This window comes from Rana temporaria, chromosome 5, assembly GCF_905171775.1.
Source record: "Rana temporaria chromosome 5, aRanTem1.1, whole genome shotgun sequence".
Classification (NCBI taxonomy): Eukaryota; Metazoa; Chordata; class Amphibia; order Anura; family Ranidae; genus Rana; species Rana temporaria.
The window spans coordinates 57,517,488-57,543,036 of record NC_053493.1 but is presented as its reverse complement, the minus strand read 5'-3'; the positions used below and the strand labels follow the sequence as shown (position 1 = coordinate 57,543,036).

The following is a 25,549-nucleotide window of genomic DNA, read 5'->3' as shown; positions in this document are numbered from 1 at the left end:
CGTATTCTTCTACCTATTTTAGGTAAAAAAAAACGCAATAGGCGTTTATCGATTGGTTTGCGCAAAATTTATAGCGTTTACAAAATAGGGAATAGTTTTATTGCATTTTTATTAATTTTTTTTTTTTACTACTAATGGCGGCGATCAGCGATTTTTTTCCGTGACTGCGACATTATGGCGGACACATCGGACAATTTTGACACTATTTTGGGACCATTGTCATTTTCACAGCAAAAAATGCATTTAAATTGCATTGTTTATTGTGAAAATGACAGTCGCAGTTTGGGAGTTAACCACAAGGGGGCGCTGTAGGAGTTAGTGTTCACTTAGTGTGTGTTTACATCTGTAGGGGTGTGTGGCTGTAGGACTGACGTCATCGATCGAGTCTCCCTATAAAAGGGATCACTCAATCGATGCAGCGCCATAGTGAAGCACGGGGAAGCCGTGTTTACATACGGCTCTCCCCGTTCTTCAGCTCCGGGGAGCGATCGCGACGGAGCGGCTATAAACGAATAGCCGCGCCGTCGTCCCGGATCGCTCCCCGCGGGAATCCGACCGCCGCATGTAGCCGGGGGGTCGGGATTGGACCCCCCACCCTCTAGAAGGCAAGGAAGTATATATACGCCCATTTGCCTGCACGTGCCATTCTGTGGGCGTACATATACATGCGGCGGTCGGGAAGTGGTTAAGTTTCGGTCGCATGTCCATTCATCTCCACTCGCATGTTCTTCTACCTTGGCTCAAGTCCCGGCCCGCCGCCTGCCTGCTTATCTCCTTGCCTTTCCTGGCAGAGTGATTTTCCTCCGCTCCCCACCCAATAGTAGCCGTGGCACGGAGAGTAAGACTTCGCAGGATGTGAGGCGGGCGGTGGCGGCGACGGGCAGAGAGTTGCTGATTCCCGCCATTGCTAGTAAAAAAATAATATGTCCCCGGATTTCATTTAAAAAATCTGGTCACCTTATCATAGAAACCTGGCACTTTGCCCTGTTAATAAAGTGACAGGTTCCCTTTAAATTCTCTTGTTCCTGTATGGTATGCCAACATGGCAGGCCTCTTTTATTTAGCAGCTAGACTGTGGAAACACAATTTACTAGAAATAAACCACGTACAGGTCCTGGAAGAGGCCGGTGAATGCTGGAAATGAATGTTGCAATTCTCCCATTATAAATATCTCAGGAAGATAATCTGACTGGAATCATAGACTCCTTGACTCCCATGAAGAGTGCACGTTTCTGTGGACACCTCCCCCAATGCTTTACATTCTAAATTTAGCCGTTATTAAGGAGGTTCAGTCATGTGTGACGCTAAATCATATTATTACACAGCATTGGGAAACCGTAGAAATCACTCTGACATTTTACTTCCATGTTGCCTTCAGCAGCGGAAAACCTGGCCTTTTTGCACCTTCTATTTAAAATTGGATTGCAGACAAACAATTACATGTTCTTCCTTTTGTGTAGCCAGTACTGTGATCCAGGAGGATGCAGATGGGCACAGTGAGACTGCAGATGGGCACAGTGAGGCTACAGATGGGCACAGTGAGACTGCAGATGGGCACAGTGAGGCTACAGATGGGCACAGTGAGGCTGCAAATGTGCACAGTGAGGCTGCAGATGGGCACAGTGAGGCTGCCGATGGGCATTGTGTACCCTAGGCTTATACTCGAGTCGATACGTTTTGTGGTAAAATATTTGGGTCAGTTTATATTCGAGTATATACAGTATTTATTAAAAAATGTTTAAAGTATAACTAAATGCAAAACTCTTTTTTTTAGTTTTGGATAGAGTGAGCACAGTGAGGCTAAAAATGGGCACAGTGAGGATGCAGATGGGCACAGTGAGGCTGCAGATGGGCACAGGGAGGTGGCAGATGGGCACAGTGAGGATGCAGATGGGCACAGGGAGGCTGCAAATGGGCACAGGGAGGCTGCAAATGGGCACAGTGATGCTGCAGATGGGTACATTGAGGGTGCCGATGGGCACAGTGAGGGTGCCGATGGGCACAGTGAGGATGCAGATGGGCACAGTGAGGATGCAGATGGGCACAGTGAGAATGCAGATGGGCACAAATGGGCATAGTGAGGCTGCAGATGGGCACAGTGAGGCTGCAGATGGGCACAGTGAGGCTGCAGATGGGCACAGTGATGCTGCAGATGGGCACAGTGAGGCTGCAGATAGGTACATTGTGGCTGCAGATGGGCACAGTGAGGCTGCAAATGGGCACAGTGAGGCTGCAGATGGGCACAGTGAGGCTGAAAATGGGCACAATGAGGCTGCAGATGGGCACAGTGAGGCTGAAAATGGGCACCGTGAGGCTGCAGATGGGCACCGTGAGGCTGCAGATGGCCACAGTGAGGCTTCAAATGGGCACAGTGAGGCTACAAATGGGCACAGCGAGGCTGCAGATGGGCACAGTGAGGCTGCCGATGGGCATTGTGTACCCTAGGCTTATACTCGAGTTGATACGTTTTGTGGTAAAATTAGGTGCCTTGGCTTATATTTGGGTCGGTTTATACTTGAGTATATACATGTAGCGCTACCCCCGAAGGAGCCGCTGATTGATTTGGGATCGGCCTATTAAGTTACCTTGGCGTTGTGTAGGGGTGCAATTGTAGAGACAAACAGTGAGCGAAGGTCCAGACAGTGAATAAAGGGTTTTTCCAATGCTTTATTTTTCCGGGCCAACACCAACATCAATTGGAAGGGCAAAGTTGATGAATAGAGAGAGAGGAAGAACCTTGCAGTATCAGGCCTGGATATTTAATAGAGCAGTCAGCACTGCTCTGCATAGTACCAATTTGTAACTCGTCGCCACTCCAACTGAGTGGGTAAAGTGCCCCCGGACAGACCCTTTTTTACAGGCCTGGCAGCCAAGATGTCACTTAGGATTTCTGGGAGGAACAGGCCTCTCTCACAGACCTGGCTCTGGGCCTCTGCCACAGGCCAATTACAGTAACTGAGCTAGATGGATAAATGGAGCGAATCCTCCCAGTAGATTTCTGCATCGGTCACCAGATGACAGCAAACATACCTGTCAGTACTCTGGTCACCAGATCCCCAATTGGTTTGTTCAGGCTCTGTTGGACGACCTGCCTCCGGGTCCCCCTCAAACCGACTCCCCAATAGAACGGCACCCAGCCTGGGATCCTTTCAATAGAACCGGGAACCCAGCAAGTCACTGGGGTCCCCTCTTACCTCCGGATGAGGTCCCAAGTAGTCTGCAACTATGGCCAGGTGGGCCAGGCCGGCGGGGTCCATGGATGTGCGCACCCTGAAGGTGGATGCCGCACCTGGAATGGGGACCCTGCAAAGATTTTAGAACACATGACACCTGTCACAGATATACTCCTCTCCAGCACGCCCTGTGAGGGAAAAAACTCCTCTGATTGGCTGCTGGAGAAACTTACTCCGCCAGAACCCCTCTGGCGCCAACTGCTGGCCAGGGATGACATTGCATCCCTGGACCACAGACTGACCCAGTGGACATTTCTGGAATGACAGAAGTCCCACAATTTGAACAAATAGTGAATGGGAGCAAGGTAACTCTCCCATTCCCCACTAACTTTAGTGTAGTGCCCATACTGAAAGTAAGGGGGCGCTACATACAGTGGCCCGGATTCAGATAGGAGTTACAATAGCGTATCTCCGGATACGCCGTTGTAACCCTGAGTGGCGGGGTCGTATCTATGCGACTGATTCGTAGAATCAGTTGTGCATAGATTTCCCTAAGATCCAACCGGCGTAAGTCTCTTACACCGTCGTATCTTAGGCTGCATATTTACGCTGGCCGCTAGGTGGCGCTTCCGTAGATTTACGTGAGGAATATGCAAATTAGGTAGATCCGCCGATTCAGAAACGTACGTCCGCCCGGCGCATTTTTTTACGTCGTTTGCGTAAGGCTTTTTCCGGCGTAAAGTTACCCCTCATAAAGCAGGGGTAAGTCATGTTAAGTATGGACGTCGGAAACACACGAACAGCGTCGTATTTTACGTTGTTTACGTAAGTCGTTCGCGAATACGGCTCTACGTAAGTTATGTTCACGTCGAAAGCATTGACAGTTTGCGGCGTAATTTGGAGCATGCGCACTTGGAAACGTTCACGGACGGCGCATGCGCCGTTCGTAAAAAACGTCAAATACGTGGGGTCACAATTAATTTATATAAAACACGCCCACATCAGCCACATTTGAATTAGGAGGGCTTACATCGACACATTTACACTACGCCACCGTAATTTTGGGCGCAAGTTCTTTCTGAATACGGAACTTGCGCGCTGTCAGTTTTTATTGCTGTCGGTGCCCCCGCTAGGGAGATTCGTCCTCTCTATTTGTCCTGTTTACCATTATCATTTGCAAGTGAAAGTAAAGGAAAATCCCAAATTTTGGGTTGTCCCCAGAAAAGTAATAAAGGGGAAATCTTCAAATGGGTCCCCAGGAAATGTCTTTAATTTACAGGGATTTCCTCTCACTTCCTGTTTGGCTATCGGACAGGAAGTGAAGGGAAGTCTGGACAATGGGACAGAGATGGCAAAAAAAATCTAAAAAATCTGATGGGGGATAACCCTTCCTTAGGCTGCCCATACATTATACAATTTTATTGTACAGTTTTCCTTTAGATTTACCAAAACCTTATAATATGAGGTCAAACCTAAACACTTTTCATTTGTATGCAATTTGGCAGGACTTTGCACGACATAGTTAAAGGTAAATCTATAGAAAATTGAATAAGAAAATTTTATAATGTATGGCCAGCCTTACGCTTTCCCCGACTTGTTCATTCCCCGACTTAGTTGGGGTAGGCGGTACACTTTGGTGGGGGTAGGTCAGCCACACCCTGTGACCTTTGACCTCTGGGAACCCACCTTTTGACCTTTGGGGGAGGTCCCTGTTCCAATTCCTGAGTCCTAGCCATATTCTTCAATGGGAAACCCTACCCCTACCTCTACCCCTAACCCCAACCCTAAACCCTAACCCTAAACCCTAACCCTAACCCCTAACACTAACCTTGTTCCAATTCCTGAGTCCTAGCCATATTCTTCAATGGGAAACCCTAACCCCAACCCTAACCCCAACCCTAACCCCTAACCCTAACCCGAACCCTAACCTTTGACCTATGAACTTTAACCCTAAGGGCATCTCCACTTAGTGATTCTCCCCACCCTAAACCCCTACCTTTCCCAGATCCCGCTAAGTTTGTTGGAAAAAAACATAAGTGCATCTCCACTTAGTTCTACTTTAAATTCCAACTCCATCATTGTTATTTGCAAGCCTTCTTTCCAGGTGGGTGCTAGACCAGGCTGTATGCTTTGCCATCTGCAGAGAGGTCTCTGGGAGTGCAGGACCTGGCTGTGTCGGCAGGAGTTCCAAGTCTTATAAATGATTCTGCAGAAATACTTTGCAAGGTAGAACAGTTTACATGGATGTATTTTAAGGCTGAACTCCAGGTATGATCTCTATTGCGTAGTTACGTGTAAATATGCATATTTCATGTCTGTTGGACCACTGGGGAAGTTGACAATCACTGTAGTAGTTGCCACTACTACAGGCATGTCCAAAGTCAGGCCCGGGGGCCAAATGCGGCCCCCCTGTTGATTTGATATGGCCCCCCTGGGGATTTGGATATATATATTGTTTGTGGCCCCCAGGGCCACAAAAGATATATACTGTATTTATTGGCGCTGCCTTGGAGGGGACAGGGAGGGGGCAGGACGAGCGCCGTCAGATTACATGAAGAGAATCTCCTGTTTACTCAGCAGTGTCTCTATTGGAAGTCCCGTCTCCTGGGATGCCATTGGACGACTGTTCTGTCTATCGTAGGAGGCAGGACTTTGTATTAAAGAGGCCACAGGGTAAACAAGACATTCTCCTGTTTGTAATCTGTCAGCACTCGTCCCACCCCCTCCCTCTGCCCTCCAAGGCTGCAGATGGGCATCGTTCAGGTGCACTGATGGCAATGGTAAGGCTGCATTTATGGCACATGTGAGGCTGCATTGGTTGCAATGGTGAGGTTGCAATGGTAAGGCTGCATTGGTTGCAATGGTAAGGCTGCATTCATGGCAATGGTAAGGCTGCATTCATGGCAATGGTAAGGCTGCATTCATGGCAATGGTAAGCCTGTGCGTGTTATACGCTGATAAATACGGTATATCCAAATAACACGTGCTCTGGGAGTCGTTGGGGCCACAAATAAAATATATACAGTATATCCAAATAACACACCCAAGCTCATCTCTTCACCACACACAGCCAAAAAAGGCAGAAGAATTCTTGTTGTGCCGTGTATTAGTTCTCAGACGAACACACTTAGACAGAATTTTAATGGTTCAAAGAATGTCAGGCAAAATAGTCGGCCCTCACGCATGTTCACTTAATCAAATCTGGCCCTCTTTGAAAAAAGTTTGGACACCCCTGCACTACTACAGTGATGGATATGATCTCCTGGGTCCAATGTCAAGCAGCTGTCCTTCTGCATATTGACCACAAGGGGTTGCTTTCTGGACACTGCCACCATATTGTTTTCAATACAAGACATTCTATGATTGGATGAGATGGGGTGGTGAGGTAGTGACATCACAATCTCCACCTTGTGCAATCAGAGAGCACCTTACATTCATTGGAATAAAAAAATAAAATACAAATGGCCGGATTCCGAAAGCCCGGCGTAACTTTGTGTGGGCGTAGCGTATCTCAGATACGCTACGCCGCCGTAACTTAGTGAGGCAGGTTCTGTATTCATAAAGAACCTGCGCCCTAAGTTACGGCGGCGTAGCGTATGTGGTCCGGCGTAAGCCCGCGTAATACAAATTATCCAGGCAGTGGGCATGTTGTATGTTAATGAATGGTGACCCCACATAAATGACGTTTTTTACTAACGGCGCATGCGCCGTCCGTGGATGTGTCCCAGTGCGCATGCTCCAAATTACGCCGCAAAGCCTCATTGGTTTCGACGTGAACGTAACTTACGCCCAGCCCCATTCACAGGCGACTTACGCAAACGACATAAACGACGCAAAATTCAACGCTGGCCCGACTTCCATACTTAACATTGGCTACGCCTCATATAGCAGGGGTAACTTTACGCTGGAAAAAGCCTTACGTAAACAACGTAAATCAATGCGCCGGGTGGACGTACGTTTCTGAATCGGCGTATCTCGCTAATTTGCATATTCGACGCGTAAATCTACGGAAGTGCCACCTAGCGGCCAGCGTAAATATGCAACTAAGATACGACGGCGTAGGAGACTTACATCAGTCGTATCTTAGCCAAATTTCGGCGTATCTTTCTTTCTGAATACAGAAAGAAGATACGCCGGCGCATCCTAGAATTTACGTTGTGTATCAAACGCCGACGTAAATTTTTTCTGAATCCGGCCCAGAGTGTCTTCTGAACTGCATTGTGGTGGTCACTATGCAGAAAGCCAGCCACTTGGCACAGTACCCAGAAGATTGCAGCAACCGCTATAGTAGTAGCTGCGACAAAGGGCCTGTTCACATCAGAAACGCATTCCAAATGCAATGACAATAAAAATGAGTGTTTCTCAATGAGTGTACAGTGGAACCTTGGTTTACAAGTAACGCGGTTAAAGAGCATTTTAAAAGACAAGCAACTTTAAAAAAAATCCTGACTCGGTTCACGAGAAGTGCAAGCCTCTGCGGTGTGCAGTACCGCATTTAACCAGAGGTACGTGAGTTTGGAGCCGCTTGAAAATACTCAGAATCACTCGGAAACACTTAGAAATACTCGGTTCCAGAGTGTTTCCGAGCCTTTCCGAGGGTTTCCGAGTTCAGCCGAGTGTTCTCAGAGTATTTACGAGTCTCTCCAGCGCCCCCCACTTCTGGCCACATGCGGTATTGCATGCAATTATCTTCGTTTCCATTGACTTCTATGGGGAAACATTATCCTGGAACAGATTATTCTCATAATCCAAGGCTCCACTGTACTTCACATCATTGTGTTGTGATTACATCTATTTAAATAAAGTAGGGCAGGCTGCATTTTTAATGCGAACACATGTAAAGGCAGCACATTAAAAAAAATGCAGATTCTGTTCAAATTAACCACTTAAGGACCCCTTCACGCCGATATACGTCGGCAGAATGGCGCGACCCGGTCCGAAGCTCCGTGACCGCGGGACCCGATCGCCGCTGGAGTCCCGCGATGGGTCCCCGGAGCTGAAGAACGGGGAGACCTGTGTGTAAACACGGCTTCCCCGTTCTTCACTGTGGCGGCGTCATCGATCGTGTGATCCCTTTTATAGGGGGACACAATCGATGACGTCACACCTACAGCCACCCCCCCTACAGTTGTAAACACACATGAGGTCACACATAACCCCATCAGCGCCCCCTGTGGTTAACTCCCAAACTACAATTGTAATTTTCACAATAAACAATGCATTTTAAATGCATTTTTTGCTGTGAAAATTACAATGGTCCCAAAAATGTGTCAAAATTGTCCGATGTGTCCGCCATAATGTCGCAGTCACAAAAAAAAATTGCTGATCGCCGTCATTAGTAGTAAAAAAAAATGTTTTTTATAAAAATGCAATAAAACTATCCCCTATTTTGTAAACGCTATAAATTTAGCGCAAACCAACCGATAAACGCTTATTGCGATTTTTTTTTACCAAAAATAGGTAGAAGAATACGTATCGGCCTAAACTGAGAAAAAAAAGTTTTTATATTTTTTTGGGGGATATTTATTATAGCAAAAAGTAAGAAATATTGAATTTTTTTCAAAATTGTCGCTCTATTTTTGTTTATAGCGCAAAAAATAAAAACCGCAGAGGTGATCAAATACCCCCAAAAGAAAGCTCTATTTGTGGGAAAAAAAGGACGCCAATTTTGTTTGGGAGCCACGTCGCACAACCGCGCAATTGTCAGTTAAAGCGACGCAGTGCCGAATCGCAAAAAGGGGCAAGGTCCTTTAGCTGCATTTTGGTCTGGGTCTTAAGTGGTTAATAGCAAAAAAAAAAAATTACCACACCCCCACTGCAAGTCAAGACAAAATGCCTTGTCTCTTATGTGGCCGGTTCACATCACTGTTTTTGTTTGCTTACGCTGAAAAATAAGTACTACACACAGCATTTCTTTCCAGAGCAACGCAGTCGCCGCATGCCGGACAATTGAACTCTATGAAATGTCACTATGTGACATTTCATTAAAGTTTGATTAAAAAAAGGTGAACAGTGTGATGCACTGGGATCAGCACTGCCTTCACTGCAATGCACACCAGTGACTACGTTGCAATGCAATGGCTGGTGTGAATGTATCTTTAGAGGGTGTCTATGGTCAAAATGTAAAATCACATATTAATTTCCACATTATATGGGAAGTTTGTAAACTTAGACTGGCCATACATTAATATTTTTTTTTTGATCCACCAGCTAGTTAGACAAATAAAAAAAAACAGATTCCCCCATCCAATACACGTGGGTTGGGGTAATACAGCCTCTGACCTATTGTATGATGAGGGGACTTCCCTGCCATCACAGATTAGTGCTGCTGGCTATAGCTGGCGGCACTGATTGTTCAGAAAAAAAAATGGCAGGCTAGTTGTACAGATGTCGATTGGTAGATCGACTTCTGTACAATCAGCCTGCCCATACATGGATGAAAATGTGTTTGGTCCCTACTTAACTGGCTGAATTGTGATGAGTAGACATTGCTGTGTCACACATTTCACAGAGCCTGCCTTCTGAACTTCAGAGGTGCTGAGAGGAGGAGTTTCAGGAGGCGGAGTCATTACAGGAATCACTGCTTGCAAGCAGCAAGGTACCATGGGATATATAGTCCTAAGGCATTGAAAGTAAACTATGGAGCAGGGAATCCAGGAAGTTGTGGAAAGAGATAGCCAGCAGACAGGCAGAACTCACAGCATGAAAGAAGATCTTTAACCAGTTCCTTACTGTGCTATAGACGAATGATGACTACAGCACGATTTCACATTGCTGGGAGGGCATCATATGACATCCTCCCATATCTGTGCTTCCCGGCGGATACAGCTGATCACAGAGCGGGGTAAAAAACGAATTCACATCGGCTCTTTACCACGTGATTAGCGATGTCCAATCACAGCTGACCACGATGTAAACACAAGCCGGTTATCGTCATTCCTTTACTCATGCTGATAGCCGGCTTCTGTGAAAGAGACATCAGTGTCCTAACAATCAGTGCTGCCAATTAGTGCCCATCAGTGCTGCATATCAGTGCCCACCAGTGCTGCATATCAGTGCAGCCTCATCAGTGCCTCCTCATCAGTGCCTCATCAGTGTCCACCAGTGCCACCTCATCAGTTCCCGTTAGTGCAGCATTTCATTGCCCATCAGTGCAGCCTCATCCGTTCAGCCTCATCAGCGCACATCAGTAAAGGAGAAAAATTACCTGTTTGCAAAATTTAAAATTAAAATATGAAAACTTTTTTTTTTCCTAAATGTTAATTCTTTTTTTGTTTATTTAGCTAAAAATAAGGGGCCAAATCCTCAAAAGGGATACGCAGGCGGAACTGCTGTTCAGCCTGCGTATCCCTGTGCCTATCTTTGGAACTGATCCTCAGAAGCAGTTTTCCAAAGATAGGCAGAAGATCTGACATCTGTAAGAGACTTACACTGTCAGATCTTAGGATGCAGTACCGCATCCGCCGCTGGGGGCATTTCGCGTTGAAATGCCGCTTTGCGTATGCAAATGAGGACTTACGGAGATGCACAAAGCTTTTCAGCTTTGTTTTTTCTGCGTAAGTTTACGTTTGCATACGTAAAATTAGGGCTGCTTTTACAAGGTGTAAACGGTTTACACCTTGTAAAAACAGACCTTTTTTTTCGATCGCCGCGATTTTTTTTTAAATTTGATTTTTTTTTTCCCGCCGTATCTTTTTTTTAACCCGGCGCGATCCTCAAAACTCGGCGTATCGTAAAAACACGCGATGCACGTCGGGAAAAATGACATCACGGGCATGCGCAGTACGTCCGGCGCGGGAGCGCGCCTCATTTAAATTGTAATCGCCCCCTGGAGAAGAGGACCGCCTTGCGCCGGGAGAATTTAAGTTACACGGCCTGAAATTTCTAGGTAAGTGCTTTGTGGATCGGGCACTTAGGTAGAAATTTTAAGGCAGTGTAACTTAAATGGGAAAAGATAAGTTAGGCAGGATCTTTGAGGATTTGGCCCAAAAAGCCCAGTGGTGATTACATGCCGCCAAAAGAATGCGCTATTTGTGTGAAAAAAAGTGCTAAAAAAAAATTGCAGAGCAATCTGGTGAGTGAGAGAAAGGGGGCGCTAGCAAGTGTTGACCTTCTATGTGTAAACAGATTGATATTTGTGTCAATAACAGTGATTCATATTCAGTGATGAGTAAATCCAAATGTACATATTAACAATGCCACAACAATACATAAATGTCCATGATTATTGAAAACTCCCAATTGGGAGGAAAATAATTAATAATTAATGTGCAGAAGAAAAGTCCATAAGTAGAAATAAATGAAAAACTTTCAGGATGATTCCACTTAGTTAATACAGGTTTCCACCTCCACCAGAAAAAGAGTAGATCACCGCAAAAGTGCACATGGATGGCACCTTACCGCAAGATGTTGGCCACCTCAATTAAAAGGGAGGTCAAATAAGGCATAAAATCAACCATGGATTCCAGGCTAACTTCTTGTTGTCTTGATACTGCCAATCTCCACACCACATGAAGTTTGTCAAAAAAAAGAAGAGGAAGATCGCCATAGAATATTACCTTTTATTTAAATGGATTAAGAACAAAACAACGCCAAGTGGCCTCTCACTTGAATAGTACCTATCCCCGGCACTGAGGTTGAATGGCATTGAGTGTAGATGGAGAGGCGGTCCACACTTGCTGGAGGCCTGAAGAGCGGTGTGCAGCGTGCGTATCAGCTCTCAAGGAAGGAGAGCCGGCGTGACCGAAGTACGTTGATCGTGCGTGACCAGTGCGCCTCAAATCTGGTGCTAACAGACACTGGCTGGGAGGGTCACAAACTGACACTGACTTTGCTAGTGACACTAATACAATGATCAGTGATGACACTATACACTGACATTGTACTAATGACACTAGGTAAGAAAGGGGTTAACATCAAGGGGTTAACGGTGTGCCTAACATGTGAAATGTGTGCTGCCTTTACTCACAGATCTGGCTGTTTTTTCTCCCTGTTTTTCTCTGTACACAGAGTTCTATTTGTTTGTAAACAGCTGGCAAACGCGTGCTGTGTCCAATCACAGCCTGGGTCGGCATGGGGCATGCGCATGGTCGGCCTAAACCAGGAAGCAAGCAAGCTAGTGACGTACATGTACCTTGCCTGTACCTGTCACCCCCGCTCGCAATATACAGTCCTGATCACAAGTTTAAGACCACTTGAAAAATGGCAAAAAAATCATATTTTACATTGTTGGATCTTAACCACCCTGGCGGTATGATTATTTCAGATTTTAGGTGCTGAAAGCGGTACCATTATTTGAAAGAAAATTTGTCGTTTTACATTGTAGGCCTGTCATTTTTAGGAATAACTCACTTAAATCTGACCAAACAAGAGTCTAGTAGGCATCCCGGGTATGAATTAAAAAAAAAAAACTAAATTATAAATGATAATACAATAAATAATTATAAATAATTATAACAAATAATAATATAATTATAATAAAAATTATTCAATAATGTAATCAACTCAAAATCACAGAAATTTGCTCAGTTATAGAATTGTCGCTGTCATTACTTTTATTTTTTTATGACGAATTTCCCCGCAAATCGCTATCGCACAATTCTGCAAGTGATTATAATTTATTATCGCTGTTTTCTAGCTGCTCTAAAACCATTTTTGACATAAAGGGACACTTTTGGTTGCTATGGACAATCTACAGTTTGCAGGCAGAAAGAACAGTTTTTATTATATAAAAGTACATGTAGGGCACTGGGCAGACCACTAGGGACAAGGGGGGTGTGTGTATTTTTTACATACAGTACTGTAATCTATAAGATTACAGTATACTGTATGTAAGGTGTTTGTTTACCTTTTTGAATTTGGTGCCGTTCTCCGCCCCCCGTGCGTCGTAACGTCGCAGGGAACGGAGATCGGCGGCACACAGAGGCACTGTGTGAATCGAGCGAGCGCTGCGATCGGTGATGCGGGGTTTCAGTCTGACACCCTGCATCTCCGATCTCGGTAAAGAGCCTCCGGCGGAGACTCTTTACCACGTGATCAGCCGCGTCCAACCACGGCTGATCACGATGTAAACAGGAAGAGCCGTTGATGGCTCTTCCTCACTCGCGTCTGAGAGACGCGAGTAGAGGAGAGCCGATCTGCGTCTCTCCTGACAGGGGGGGGTTCGCGCTGATTGTTTATCAGCGCAGCCCCCCCTCGGATCGCCACACTGGATCACCAGGGAAGGGCAAACAAAAAAAAAGGGGGCAAAAAAAAAAGTCTGGGAAAAAAAAAAGCATGAAAAAAAAAATTGGCACAAATGGGCACTGACTGGCATCATGGGTAAATCAGTGCCACCCCACAGTGTCCATCAGTGCCACCCCACAGTGTCCATCTGTGCCACCCCACAGTGCCCATCCATGCCCAGTGCACACCTATCAGTGCCCATCTGTGCCACCCATAAGTATCCATCAGTGCCACCCATAAGTGCCGCCCATGAGTGCCCACCTGTGCCGCCTATGAGTGCCCATCAGTGCCGACCATGAGTGCCCATCAGTGCCGCCCACGAGTGCCCATCAGTGCCGCCTATGTGTGCCCATCATTGCCGCCTATGTGTGCCCATCAGTGCCGCCTATGTGTGCCCATGAGTGCCGCCTATGAGTGCCCATGAGTGCCGCATACCAGCACCGCCAATCAGTGCCACCTCATCTGTGCCCATCAGTACTACCTCATCGATGTCCATCAGTGCCATCTCATCTGTGCCCATCAGTGCCGCCATATCAGTGCCTGTAATTGAAAGAGAAAACTTACTTATTTACTAAAAAATTAACAGAAAAAAATAAAAACTTAATTTTTTTTCAAAATTTTCAGTCTTTTTTTAGTTGTTGCGCAAAGAAAAAAAACGCAGAAGTGATCAAATACCACCAAAAGAAAGCTCTATTTGTGGGGAAAAAAGGACACCAATTTTGTTTGGGTACAGTGTAGCATGACTGCGCAATTGCCATTCAAAGTGCGACAGTGCTGAAAGCTGAAAATTGGCTTGGGCGAGAAGGTGCGTAAGTGCCTGGTATGGAAGTGGTTAAGAAACAATTCCTCCCAAATTTTGGATTGGGACAGGCAATGCCAAATGTAGTCGTTGGGAGGACCTGGGGGCACTTTAGGTCAGACGATGACCCGTCATACACAGGAATAAAAATGTATGGTATTTAAGTTACACAAGTCTGGTATTGCATGTCATTGGTAGTGACAAGTACACATAGTGAGTCATATATCTAAAGTCAACACCAGTATATATGTAAATACACGCCAGAAAAACTTCAATTAGATTTGTAGGTAAAACAGATTACAAAGAACAAATCTATGCTGCTATGTACTGATTGGTTTCCATAGATTACAATGGCTGACATAAATATTTACATAACAAAATATCTAGAATAGCAGGATTTGGTAGATGACATAACAAACATGACATAAGCAACACAACCTATGGATCTCCATCCACTGTCCACATAATTATAAAAAACACAATATAAAGGTTGGTCCAGTCTGGACCAAGGAGCTGGACAGATTTTTTTTGCGTCCAATCAGATGCAGCCGCTGTTCGGAAATTCTGACACCTGCTGGTGAGGGTTGTCAGAATACAACAGCCAGCACTTTTTTTTTTTGTGTTCAGGCTGAATGAAAAGAATCTAAAGCCAGGCATACATGGATCAAAATTCGGCCGGTACAGCAGGGACCAGCCAAGATTTGATCCATCTATGGCAGGCTGATTGTACCCCAAGATGATCTATCGATCGACTTGGATTTTGGATTTTTTTTACATGCGATTACTGCCGGCGGCTAAAGCCACTAGCAATAATCATTGTGTTCTGCCGGCCGGGAAGGCTCACCACTGAGGCCTTGGACACACGGTCGTTCCAAACCCATGAGAATGGTCCGACGGACCGTTTTCATCGGTTCACCGCTGAAGTGGCCTGATGGTCGGATGTGCGTACACACCATCGTTCCAAAAACCGATCGGGTCAGAACGCGGTGACGTCAAACACACGACGTGCTGAATAAAACGATGTTCAATGCTTCCAAGCATGCGTCGACTAGATTCTGAGCATGCGCGGGTTTTGAACCAATGCTTTTCTGTACTAACCATCGGTTTGGACCGATCAGGCAGCGGTCCATCGGTTCGGTTTTGAAGCATGTTTTAACATTTTGGACCGAAGGAAAACAGACCGATGGGCTATACACACGGTCGGTTTGGACTGATGAAACTGAACCTCGGTCCATTCTCATCGGTTTTGTCCGACCGTGTGTACGGGGCCTCACAGAATACAATAGCTCAGCGCGATTGATTCTTCCAATCACATCGAGTGTATGGATGGGGGAATCAGTTCATTTTTTTTTTCATTAAACCCGCTGGCTGAACAAAAAAAAAAAAAATCATGTATGGCCTCTGTGGTCACCTCTGTGGTTTTGATTTTTACCGCTATAAACAAAAAAAAAGACAGACAATTTTGAAAAAAAAATACAATGGGCCAGATTCTCAAAGGCGTTACGACGGCGCAAAGCCATTTGCGCCATCGTAAGTCCTAATCTGGCCCGGCCTATCTATGCGATAGATATCCCTTAGATCTGACAAGCGTAAGGCTCTTACGCTGTCAGATCTTAAATGCATTTTTTTTCCCGCCGCTAGGTGTCGCCGACGTTGTTTTCCCCGTCGCTTATGTAAATTAGCAATTTACGACGATTCTCGAACGTACGCGCGAACGACGCAGAGAATTTACGACGTTTACGTAAGTGTAAACTTGCCCCTGCTAATATGAGGGGTAAGTTTACGTAGGTCCGTCGTATGCCATGTTAAGTATGGCATCGGGTCAGCGTTGGCTTGTTCCATTGGTTACGTCGTTTTCCTAAGTTGTCCGCGAATACGATTTTACGTCAATGACGCCCACGTCGGCGTCATTGACGTTTTCCGTCGAGAACTGGAGCATGCGCACTGGGCTATTTTAAGCCCGGCGCATGCGCAGTTCGATCGGCGCGGGGGCGCGCTTAATTTAAATACAAGCCGCCCCCTTTGAATTACGCAGCCTTACGCCGGGCCAATTACACTACGCCGACGCAAATTACGGAGCAAGTGCTTGGAGAATACGGCACTTGCTCCAGTAAGTTGCGGCGGCGTAGTGTAAATGGCTTACGCGACGCCGCCGCAGATTCTACAAGAATCTGGCCCCATATGTTTTACTTTCTGCTATAAAACATATCCAATAATAAAAAATAAAAAAATCCAATTTCTTCATAAATTTAGGCCAATATCTGTTCTGCTATATATTTTTGGCAAAAAATAAATAAAAAATCCCAATAATGCCCTGTACAAACGATCGGTTCGTCTGATGAAAACGAACCGATGGATTTTTTCATCAGATATCCAATGAAGCTGACTTTCATCAGTCTTGCCTACACACCATCGGTTAAAAATCCGATCGCGTCCAACGCGGTGACGTAAAACACTACGACTTGCAGAGAAAAATGAAATTCAATGCTTCCGAGCATGCGTCGACTTGATTCTAAACATGCGTGGATTTTTTACCGATGGATTTCCCCACAGACGATCGTTTTTTTCTATCGGTTTTTTAACCATACGAAAAATTTAAAACGGGTTCTATTCTTTTTCACCGATGGGAAAAAAACTGATGGGGCCGACACACGATTGGTTTGTCCGATGAAAACAGTCCATCGGTCCGTTTTCATCAGACTAACCGATCGTGTGTACAGGGCATAAGCATATATTGATTGGTTTGTGCAAAAATTATAACATCTACAAACTATGGGCCAGATTCACAGCGGAGATACGACGGAGTATCTCAGATACTCCGTCGTATCTCTCAGAGTATCTATGCGACTGATTCATAGAATCAGTTACGCATAGATAGCCAGAAGATCCGACAGGTGTAATTGTTTTATACTGTCGGATCTTAGGATGCAGTACCACGGCCGCCGCTGGGGGGAGTTTGCGTCTTAAACCAGCGTCGGGTATGCAAATTAGGAGTTACGGCGATCCACGAAGATTTTTCCCGTCGTTACGTCGTCGCAAGTGTTAGATTTCCATCGCAAAGATAGGGCACCTTTAATATAGTGGAAAAGTACTCCACCATGTTAAAGTATGCCCGTCTTTCCCGCGTCGCTTTTGAATATTTTTTAAATTTTTTCTTTTTCCCGGCGTAAGTCATTTGATCACGTCCCGGACGTGTTTACGATACACCGCCGCAAATTTCCAGGTAAGTGCTTTGTGGATCAGGCACTAAATCGGAAAACTTGCGGCGGTGTAACGTAAATGGGTTACGTTACGCTGCGCCGCGGGTACGTGAATCTGGCCCTATGTGTTTTTACTGCTTATACTAGGGGTAGGGACACAAATTCCATCCCTTCTCTCCAGGCTGTCAGATCATCGTTTTGTCTCTGCCTGATGATCGGTGGGTGCTGGTGGACATTGAGTCTGTGGTACACGCTGATCAGCTCCCGCTGTGTGTAGTCACAGAAGGAGTGAGCCGCTGCTGTCACGCATGTGTGCCCCCTACCTGGAAGAGTTGGATCATGTATATACAGTATGTGTGTGTGTGTGTGTGTATATATACAGGTGAAACTCGAAAATTTGAATATTGTGCAAAAGTTAATTTATTTCACTAATGCAACTTAAAGGCGAACCTAATATATGAGATAGACTCATTACATGCAAAGCAAGATAGTTCAAGCCGTGATTTGTCATAATTGTGACGATTATGGATTACAGCTCATGAAAACCCCAAATCCACAATCTCTGAAAATTAGAATATTACCATATTTATCGGGGTATTGCGCGCTCCGTCGTATAGCGCGCACCCCTAAAGTGGACCCGCATTCCTGTAAAAATTTTTTTTTAGTACTTACAGTTTTGGTGTCTTGCGTGGCGTCCATCGGCGGCCTCGTCGGGTCCGGCGTCCGTCTGCGGCTTTGGTGGTGTCCTCCTCGTCGGGTCCGGCGTCCTTCTGCGGTGTCCTCCCCGCTCGATCCCCGCTTCCCGCGCTAAGTTTGAACCACTGCGCCGGCAAATATACCGAGCGCAGTACACTCGGGTATAGTCAGGCAGGCTCGGCTCCTCTCGCGGTCACGTCCTGTGCGTCCTGTACGTCCAGGACGTGACCGCGAGAGGAGCCGAGCCTGCCCGACTATACCCGAGTGTACTGCGCTCGGTATATGCCGGCGCAGTGGTTCAATCTCGGCGCGGGAAGCGGGTATTGGCTTATATCGCGCACCCACGATTTTGCCCTGATACGCTACGCCCGGCGCATTAATGCGCCGCGCTACGTGGATCTGCCCCTCTGTCTGTTTTTCTTTAGCCCAGGTAAGATGCTTCTGACGTTGTTTGTTGTTCAGGAGTGGCTTGACAAGAGGAATACGACATTTGAAGCCCATGTCCAGGATCCGTCTGTGTGGGGTGGCTCTTGATGCACTGACTCCAGCCTCAGTCCACTCCTTGTGAAAGTCCCCAAACACTTTTGAATGACCTTTTCCTGACAATCCTCTCCAGGCTGCGGTCATCCCTGCTACTTTTCTTCCACACTTTTCCCTTCCACATAACTTTCTATTAACCTCCCTGGCGGTATGATTCTGTCTGGAATTACGTACCAAAAGCGGTACAATTATTTTGCAAGGAAATTTGGTGTTTTATATTGTAGGCCTGTAATTTTTAGGAATAACTCACTTAAATCTGACCAAACAAGAGTCTTGTAGGCATCCCGGGTATGATTTTTTTTTTAAAAACAAAATTATAAATTATAATATAATAAATAATTATAAATAATTATAACAAATAATAATATAATTATAATAAAAATTATTCAATAATGTAATCAACTCAAAATCACTGAAATTTGCTCAGTTGCAGAATTGTCGCTGTCATTACTTTTATTTTTTTATGACGAATTTCCCCACAAATCGCTATCGCACATTTCTGCAAGTGATTATAATTTATTATCGCTGTTTTCTAGCTGATCTAAAACCATTTTTGACATAAAGGGACACTTTTGGACAATCTACAGTTTTCAGGCAGAAAGAAAGGTTTTTATTATATAAAAGTACATGTAGGGCACTGGGCAGACCACTAGGGACAAGGGGGTGTGTATTTTTTACATACAGTACTGTAATCTATAAGTATGTATTGTGTTTGTTTACTTTTTTGAATTTGGCTTTTGTACTCCGCCCCTGTGCATCGTAACATCGCAGGGAACGGAGATCGGCGGCACAGGAGGACGCTGTGAATCGAGCAAGGACCCGCTCGCTCACACAGTGGGGATGCATCGCAGGATCCAGGGACAAGGTAAGTAACTTGTCTGTGGATGCTGCGAAGGTAAGCCGTGCCGCTGCATACTCTGCACATCTACCCCGAGCGTGACTCGGGGATACCGATCCCAGCATGAAAAAAACACCCCGAGTCACGCTCGGGGATACCGCCAGGCAGGTTAAAGGGGTGTTCCAGTCATTTTTTATGTTTATTAAAAGTCAGCAGCTACAAAAAGTGTAGCTGCTGGCTTTTAATAAACACACACTCACCTGCTCCACGTTCCAGCGACGCGCCGGCTGGGGCTCCGCTCCTCTCCCCCCCTCTCCGGCCGGCGTTTTCATTCCAAGTGTGGGCACCCGGCCGTGACAGATTTCGGCTCTTACGCCGTCGTATTTTAGGGTGCATTCTCACGCTGGCCGCTAGGTGGCGCTTCTGTAGTTGTCAGCGTAGAGTATGCAAATTATATACTTACGCCGATTCACAAACGTACGTGCGCCCGGCGGTAGTTTTTTACGTTGTTTGCGTAAGTCGTTTTTGTCGTAACGTTGCTCCTGCTATCAGGAGGCGAAGCCAATGTTAAGTATGGAGGTCGTTCCCGCGTCGCGATTTGAAAATTTTACGTCATTTGCTTAAGTCGTCCGTGAATGGCGCTGGACGCCATTTACGTTCACGTCGAAACCAATGACGTCCTTGCGACGTCATTTATCGCAATGCGCGTCAGGAAATTTTAGGGATGGCGCATTCGCAGTACGTTCGGCGCGGGAACGCGCCTAATTTAAATGATCCACGCCACCTATCGGATCATTTGAATTACGCGTGTTTACGCCGGCCCCTTTTACGCTACGCCGCCGCAACTTTCGGAGCAAGTGCTTTCTGAATACAGCACTTGCTCCTGTAAGTTGCGGAGGCGTAGCGTGAATACACTATGCTGCACCGCTGTAACTTTAGGCGGAGATACCTGAATCTACCCCATTGTGTTTTTCAGTGCATTTTGCAGAAACGCACTACAGTCCATTTAACATGGTTTCCTATGGTACACGTTTGCATCTATGCGTTTTTCAGCCAGTGCGTTTTTGGAAAGGGTTTGGGACTTTTGTCCCGCAGCAGATTGCATTTTGCATGTAATAGACTTCAATGGACCTGCACCAAAAACACAAGTGTTGTGTTTTTACATGCGTTTTGCTTTTTTTTTTCTCCATAACAAACTGTGTAAAGCTGGGTGTAAAGGGTGGGCTGAGAAGCCGGCCGCCGCACCCTAAGCCCCCATTAACACCTAGGCGTTTTGTCGCCTGTAGTGTGACGCCGCAGCAGCCCCGAGACGCTGGAGGGATGAAAACACATTGCCCTCTATGGAGATGGTTCACATCTCCACGCCGAACGCCGAACGTTGTACGCCTGCCGCCTGAAAAAAAGTCCCGGACCTTTTTTTCAGGCGGCTTTCGGCGTTCGGCATAGGAGATGTGAACCATCTTCATAGAGGGGGTGAGGCTGCATTCACAATCGCAGCGTTTTGTCGCCGCAAATCGCGGTACAAAACGCCGCAATTTGTCGCCGCAATTCGCGGGACAAAACGCCGCGATTTTGTACTAGGGTTGTCCCAATACCACTTTTTTAGGACCGAGTTCGAGTACCGATACTTCTTTTTATGTACTCGCCGATACCGAATACCGATACTTTTTTTAAATGTGTCCCCAAATGCAGCCATGTCCCCCCACAAATGCAGCCATGTCCCCCCACAAATGCAGCCATGTCCCCCCACAAATGCAGCCATGTCCCCCACATATGCAGCCATGTCCCCCACATATGCAGCCATGTCCCCCCCATATGCAGCCATGTCCCCCACATATGCAGCCATGTCCTCAAACATATGCAGCCATGTCCCCAAACATATGCAGCCATGTCCCCCACATATATGCAGCCATGTCCCCCACATAAATGCAGCCATGTCCCCCCACATAAATGCAGCCATGTCCCCCCACATAAATGCAGCCATGTCCCCCCACATATATGCAGCCATGTCCCCCCATATATCCAGCCATGTCCCCCCATATATGCAGCCATGTCCCCCATACAGTATATGCAGCCATGTCCCCCATATATGCAGCCATGTCCCCCACATATATGCAGTCATGTCCCCCCCACAAATGCAGCCATGTCCCCCCCATATGCAGCCATGTCCCCCACATATGCAGCCATGTCCCCAAACATATGCAGCCATGTCCCCAAACATATGCAGCCATGTCCCCAAACATATATGCAGCCATGTCCCCCACATAAATGCAGCCATGTCCCCCCACATAAATGCAGCCATGTCCCCCCACATAAATGCAGCCATGTCCCCCCATATATCCAGCCATGTCCCCCCACATATATGCAGCCATGTCCCCCCATATATCCAGCCATGTCCCCCCATATATGCAGCCATGTCCCCCATACAGTATATGCAGCCATGTCCCCCACATATATGCAGTCATGTCCCCCATATATGCAGCCATGTCCCCCACATATATCCAGCGGCCATGTCCCCAAACATATGCAGCCATGTCCCCCATACCTGATCATGATGCCGATGCCGCCCCCCCCCCCCCCCCCGCGTTAATCATTGTGCGGCGAACATTACAGGCAGCTTTCGTTTCAATAGCTGTTTTCCCTGCCACGCCGTGTAAAGGACACTCCCCCTTGCTCGGTCCAAGGGGGAGTGTCTATACACGGCGGGCAAAACAGCTATTCAAACTAAAGGTGCCTGTAATGTACGCCGCACGGTGATTAGCGATATACGACGGCGGCGGCGCGGGGGGGGGGGGGAGTATTCTATTTAGGTATCGGGGGTATTTGCGGGAGTACGAGTACTCCCGCAAATACTCGGTATCGGTCCCGATACCGATACTGGTATCGGTATCGGGACAACCCTATTTTGTACGCCTAGGTGTGAATGCAGCCTAACAACAGGTTTAATATTCGACTAGCATGCAAAAAATAAATAAAAAAACGGGCGATCTGTCATCTGATTTTCAGATCGTGTGTACGGGGCATAATACAGGAGATGTGTTACCGGCCTGATCGCCAGGTGAAAAAATGCAGCCACCATATCTAATGATCGGTAAGCTGCAATATATGACATTTTTGGTTTAATCCTGTTTTAGCTTTTTCATCGTAACATAAATGCTGCTAACCTTTAGCCCTTACATTTCTGTGATAAAATGATGTCATCTTTTAGTCACACACAAGTCACGTATACCACAGAAATACCCTTTGCTGTGGCTCTAGTTTCCTTTCATCATGAGCTCTGGTTGTATGAATATGTAGATTGGGAAGCCCCTCCCCCTGCTTGTGTCATGAGAAGAGGGGGGTTTACTTCTGACTGTCTGGTGCTGCTGATCAGACCTGTTTTGTGTCTTGTAGGATGAGCACACTGTTCCCTTCGTCTCTGCACGCTTCATTGGGACTGGAGGGGTTAATCGTAGCTCCTGCTGCTTCATTCTCATCATTTCCTGGAAGAGTCCAGCCTGCTTCTCGAGAAAAACTTCCTGTCTGGACTTTCCAGCATTGAGCTGCTGGGAGCAGAACACAACACAGGACATGGGTGCTGCCTGCGCTGCCTATCCTGCTCTCCCCATGGGCAGCAAGTGACCCCCACACTGCCCCAGCCATGCCTGGAATGATGGAGTACGCAGGTAAGATGCAGCCCTGGGACGAAGAGCTTACAATCCTTACTTTCTAAATACAATCATTCTGCACAACAGATTTTTTTTTACAAAGGAACCACACTTTTCTTTTTCTTTATTTTATTGGTGAACTATTCCAAACTTAGCAACTTCCCGGAGAATTGTATCTTCCCTCGCCGCAAATTAAGGGTTGTGGCAGACTTGGCGCCCCCATTTGGTGCACATGGAACATACGTATATAAAGAGTAACATTGTCCCACTGGTGATGGTGGTAAAAGTTACCGTATTTATCTGCGTATACCGCGCACTTTTTTGCCCTGAAAATCAGGGAAAAATCGTGGGTGCACGATATACGCCGATACCAGCTTTCCCACACCGAGTTTGAATACTGCGCCGGCATATACCGAGCGCAGTACACTCGTGTATAGTGGGGCAGGCTCGGCTCCTCTCGCGCTCACGTCCTGGACGTACAGAACGTGAGCGCGAGAGTAGCCGAGCCTGCCCGACTATACACGAGTGTACTGCGCTCGGTATATGCCGGCGCAGTATTCAAACTCGGCACGGGAAAGCGGGGAGGACGCCGGACCCGACGAAGAGGACACCCGAAGCCGCAGACGGACGCCGGACCCGACAAGGCTGCCGATGGACGCCACGCAAGACACCAAAACTGTAAGTCCAAAAATCTTTTTTCCACAGGAATGCGGATCCACTTTAGGTGTGCGCGCTATACGGCGGAGCGCGCAATACCCCGATAAATACGGTATTCTTATATGGGATAATACTATCATAAGTGGGACTGTAGAGGAGCTGTTCTCAACCTTGTAACATGGAGGAATCATGGAGATAACTTTCCGGTCTCAGGGAAACCCCCGGCTAATAATGACTTTCTGCAGCTCATGTTACATTAGTGTAAAGCTGGCCATAGATAATATAATTTTCTTTCCTGCAATCACAGGTTGCAATAAAGAAAACGGCTTGATTCCCCATCAACACAGTCAGTGATGGTGGGGGTATGCCTCCTACGGAGTCATTGTGTTCTCCCAGGGAGCCGTCTCTGCCTGGAGATCACTGTGACGTTGATTTACTAAAGCTGGAGCACTCAGAATCTGGTGCAGCTGTGCATGGTGGCCGATCGACTTCTAATATCACATTGATCAATTAAGTTTTGGCAATAAAATCTGGAAGATGATTGGTTTCTATGCAGAGTTGCACCAGATATTACTCGCTTCTGTTTTAGTAAATAACCCCTATTAAGGTTGAGTTACTAAAGCTGGAGCACTCAGAATCTGGTGCAGCTGTGCATGGTGGCCGATCGACTTCTAATATCACATTGTTCAATTACGTTTTGACAATAAAACCTCAAAGCTGGTTTGTATGCAGAGTTGCACCAGATATTGCTCAGTTTTAATAAATAACCCCTATTGATTATTGCTAGCAGCTTGCAAAAATCCAGCATGCTTGTTGCACCCCAGTCGATCCATGGTACAATCAGCTTGCCCATACATGGTTTGAATCTAGGTTCCTGCTGCGCCGGCTGAAATTCAAACTGTCTATGGCTAATTTATGGTCAACACGAAAAATGGTCCTTACATTTGAGGTCATTGGGAAGAATCCCCTTTACAAAAATATCAATTGGTGTCAGTGGTTACTTATCTGAGGCCTCATACACACGTCCGAGGAACTCGACGGGCAAAACTCATAGTTTTGCTCGTCGAGTTCCTTGTGAAGCCGCCGAGGATCTCGGCGAGCCAACTTTCCTCATTGAACAACGAGGAAATAGAGAACATGCTCTCTATTTGGCTCGACGAGTTCCTCGTCGGCTTCGTCGGCCGAAAGTGTACACACCACCGGGTTTCTCGGCAGAATACGGCTCCGATCGAGTTTCTGGCTGAATTCTGCCGAGAAACTCGGTCGTGTGTACCGGGCCTCAGAGGCAGAAGTTGTCGTTTGCTCAAGGAACCCCTAACAACCTCTGGAATGCCGGTTGAGAAAGGCTGGTGTAGAGTATGCCCCAACCAAGGATTAGGACAGAACTGGCAACAATAGTAAAAGATGATCAATAGAAAGAACTATTTTACTGAAAGTTTAGTGGATGCTGAGAGGCAGAGAATCAATAAATGGTAAGTGGCATAGATCTGTTCTTATGCAAAAATGTTAAAAAAAAAATAGGCGGCAGACAACGTATGGACAACTTGATCTTCTCCTGCTGTGTTCTATGTTGGGTTGGATCTGGGCAAGAAGACCCTTGCCAGTTTAGGAGTGTTGGGGGAGACCCTTGCCAGTCAAGGAGTAGAAGAAGGGGGTCAAAGTTGGCCATTAGAACACAATTTCTGCTTTTTGTCTCTACTTTAGTATACCGTATTTATTGGGGTATAGCTCGCTCACGCGTATAGCGCGCACCCCTAAAGTTGCCTCGAAATTCC

The 25,549-nt window shown here is 46.5% G+C and overlaps 1 protein-coding gene across 1 annotated transcript in view; it reads left to right on the top strand.

Moving 5' to 3' along the window:
• Positions 1 to 22,791: 22,791 nt before the first annotated feature.
• MAP3K8 (mitogen-activated protein kinase kinase kinase 8) overlaps positions 22,792 to 25,549 on the top strand; it is a 54,075-nt gene continuing 51,317 nt past the window's right edge. Inside the window, exon 1 of the mRNA XM_040352601.1 lies at positions 22,792 to 23,135. Within this exon, the coding sequence (XP_040208535.1) occupies positions 23,111 to 23,135 (25 nt within the window). The 5' untranslated portion in view covers positions 22,792 to 23,110. The remainder of the gene's footprint in view (positions 23,136 to 25,549) is intronic.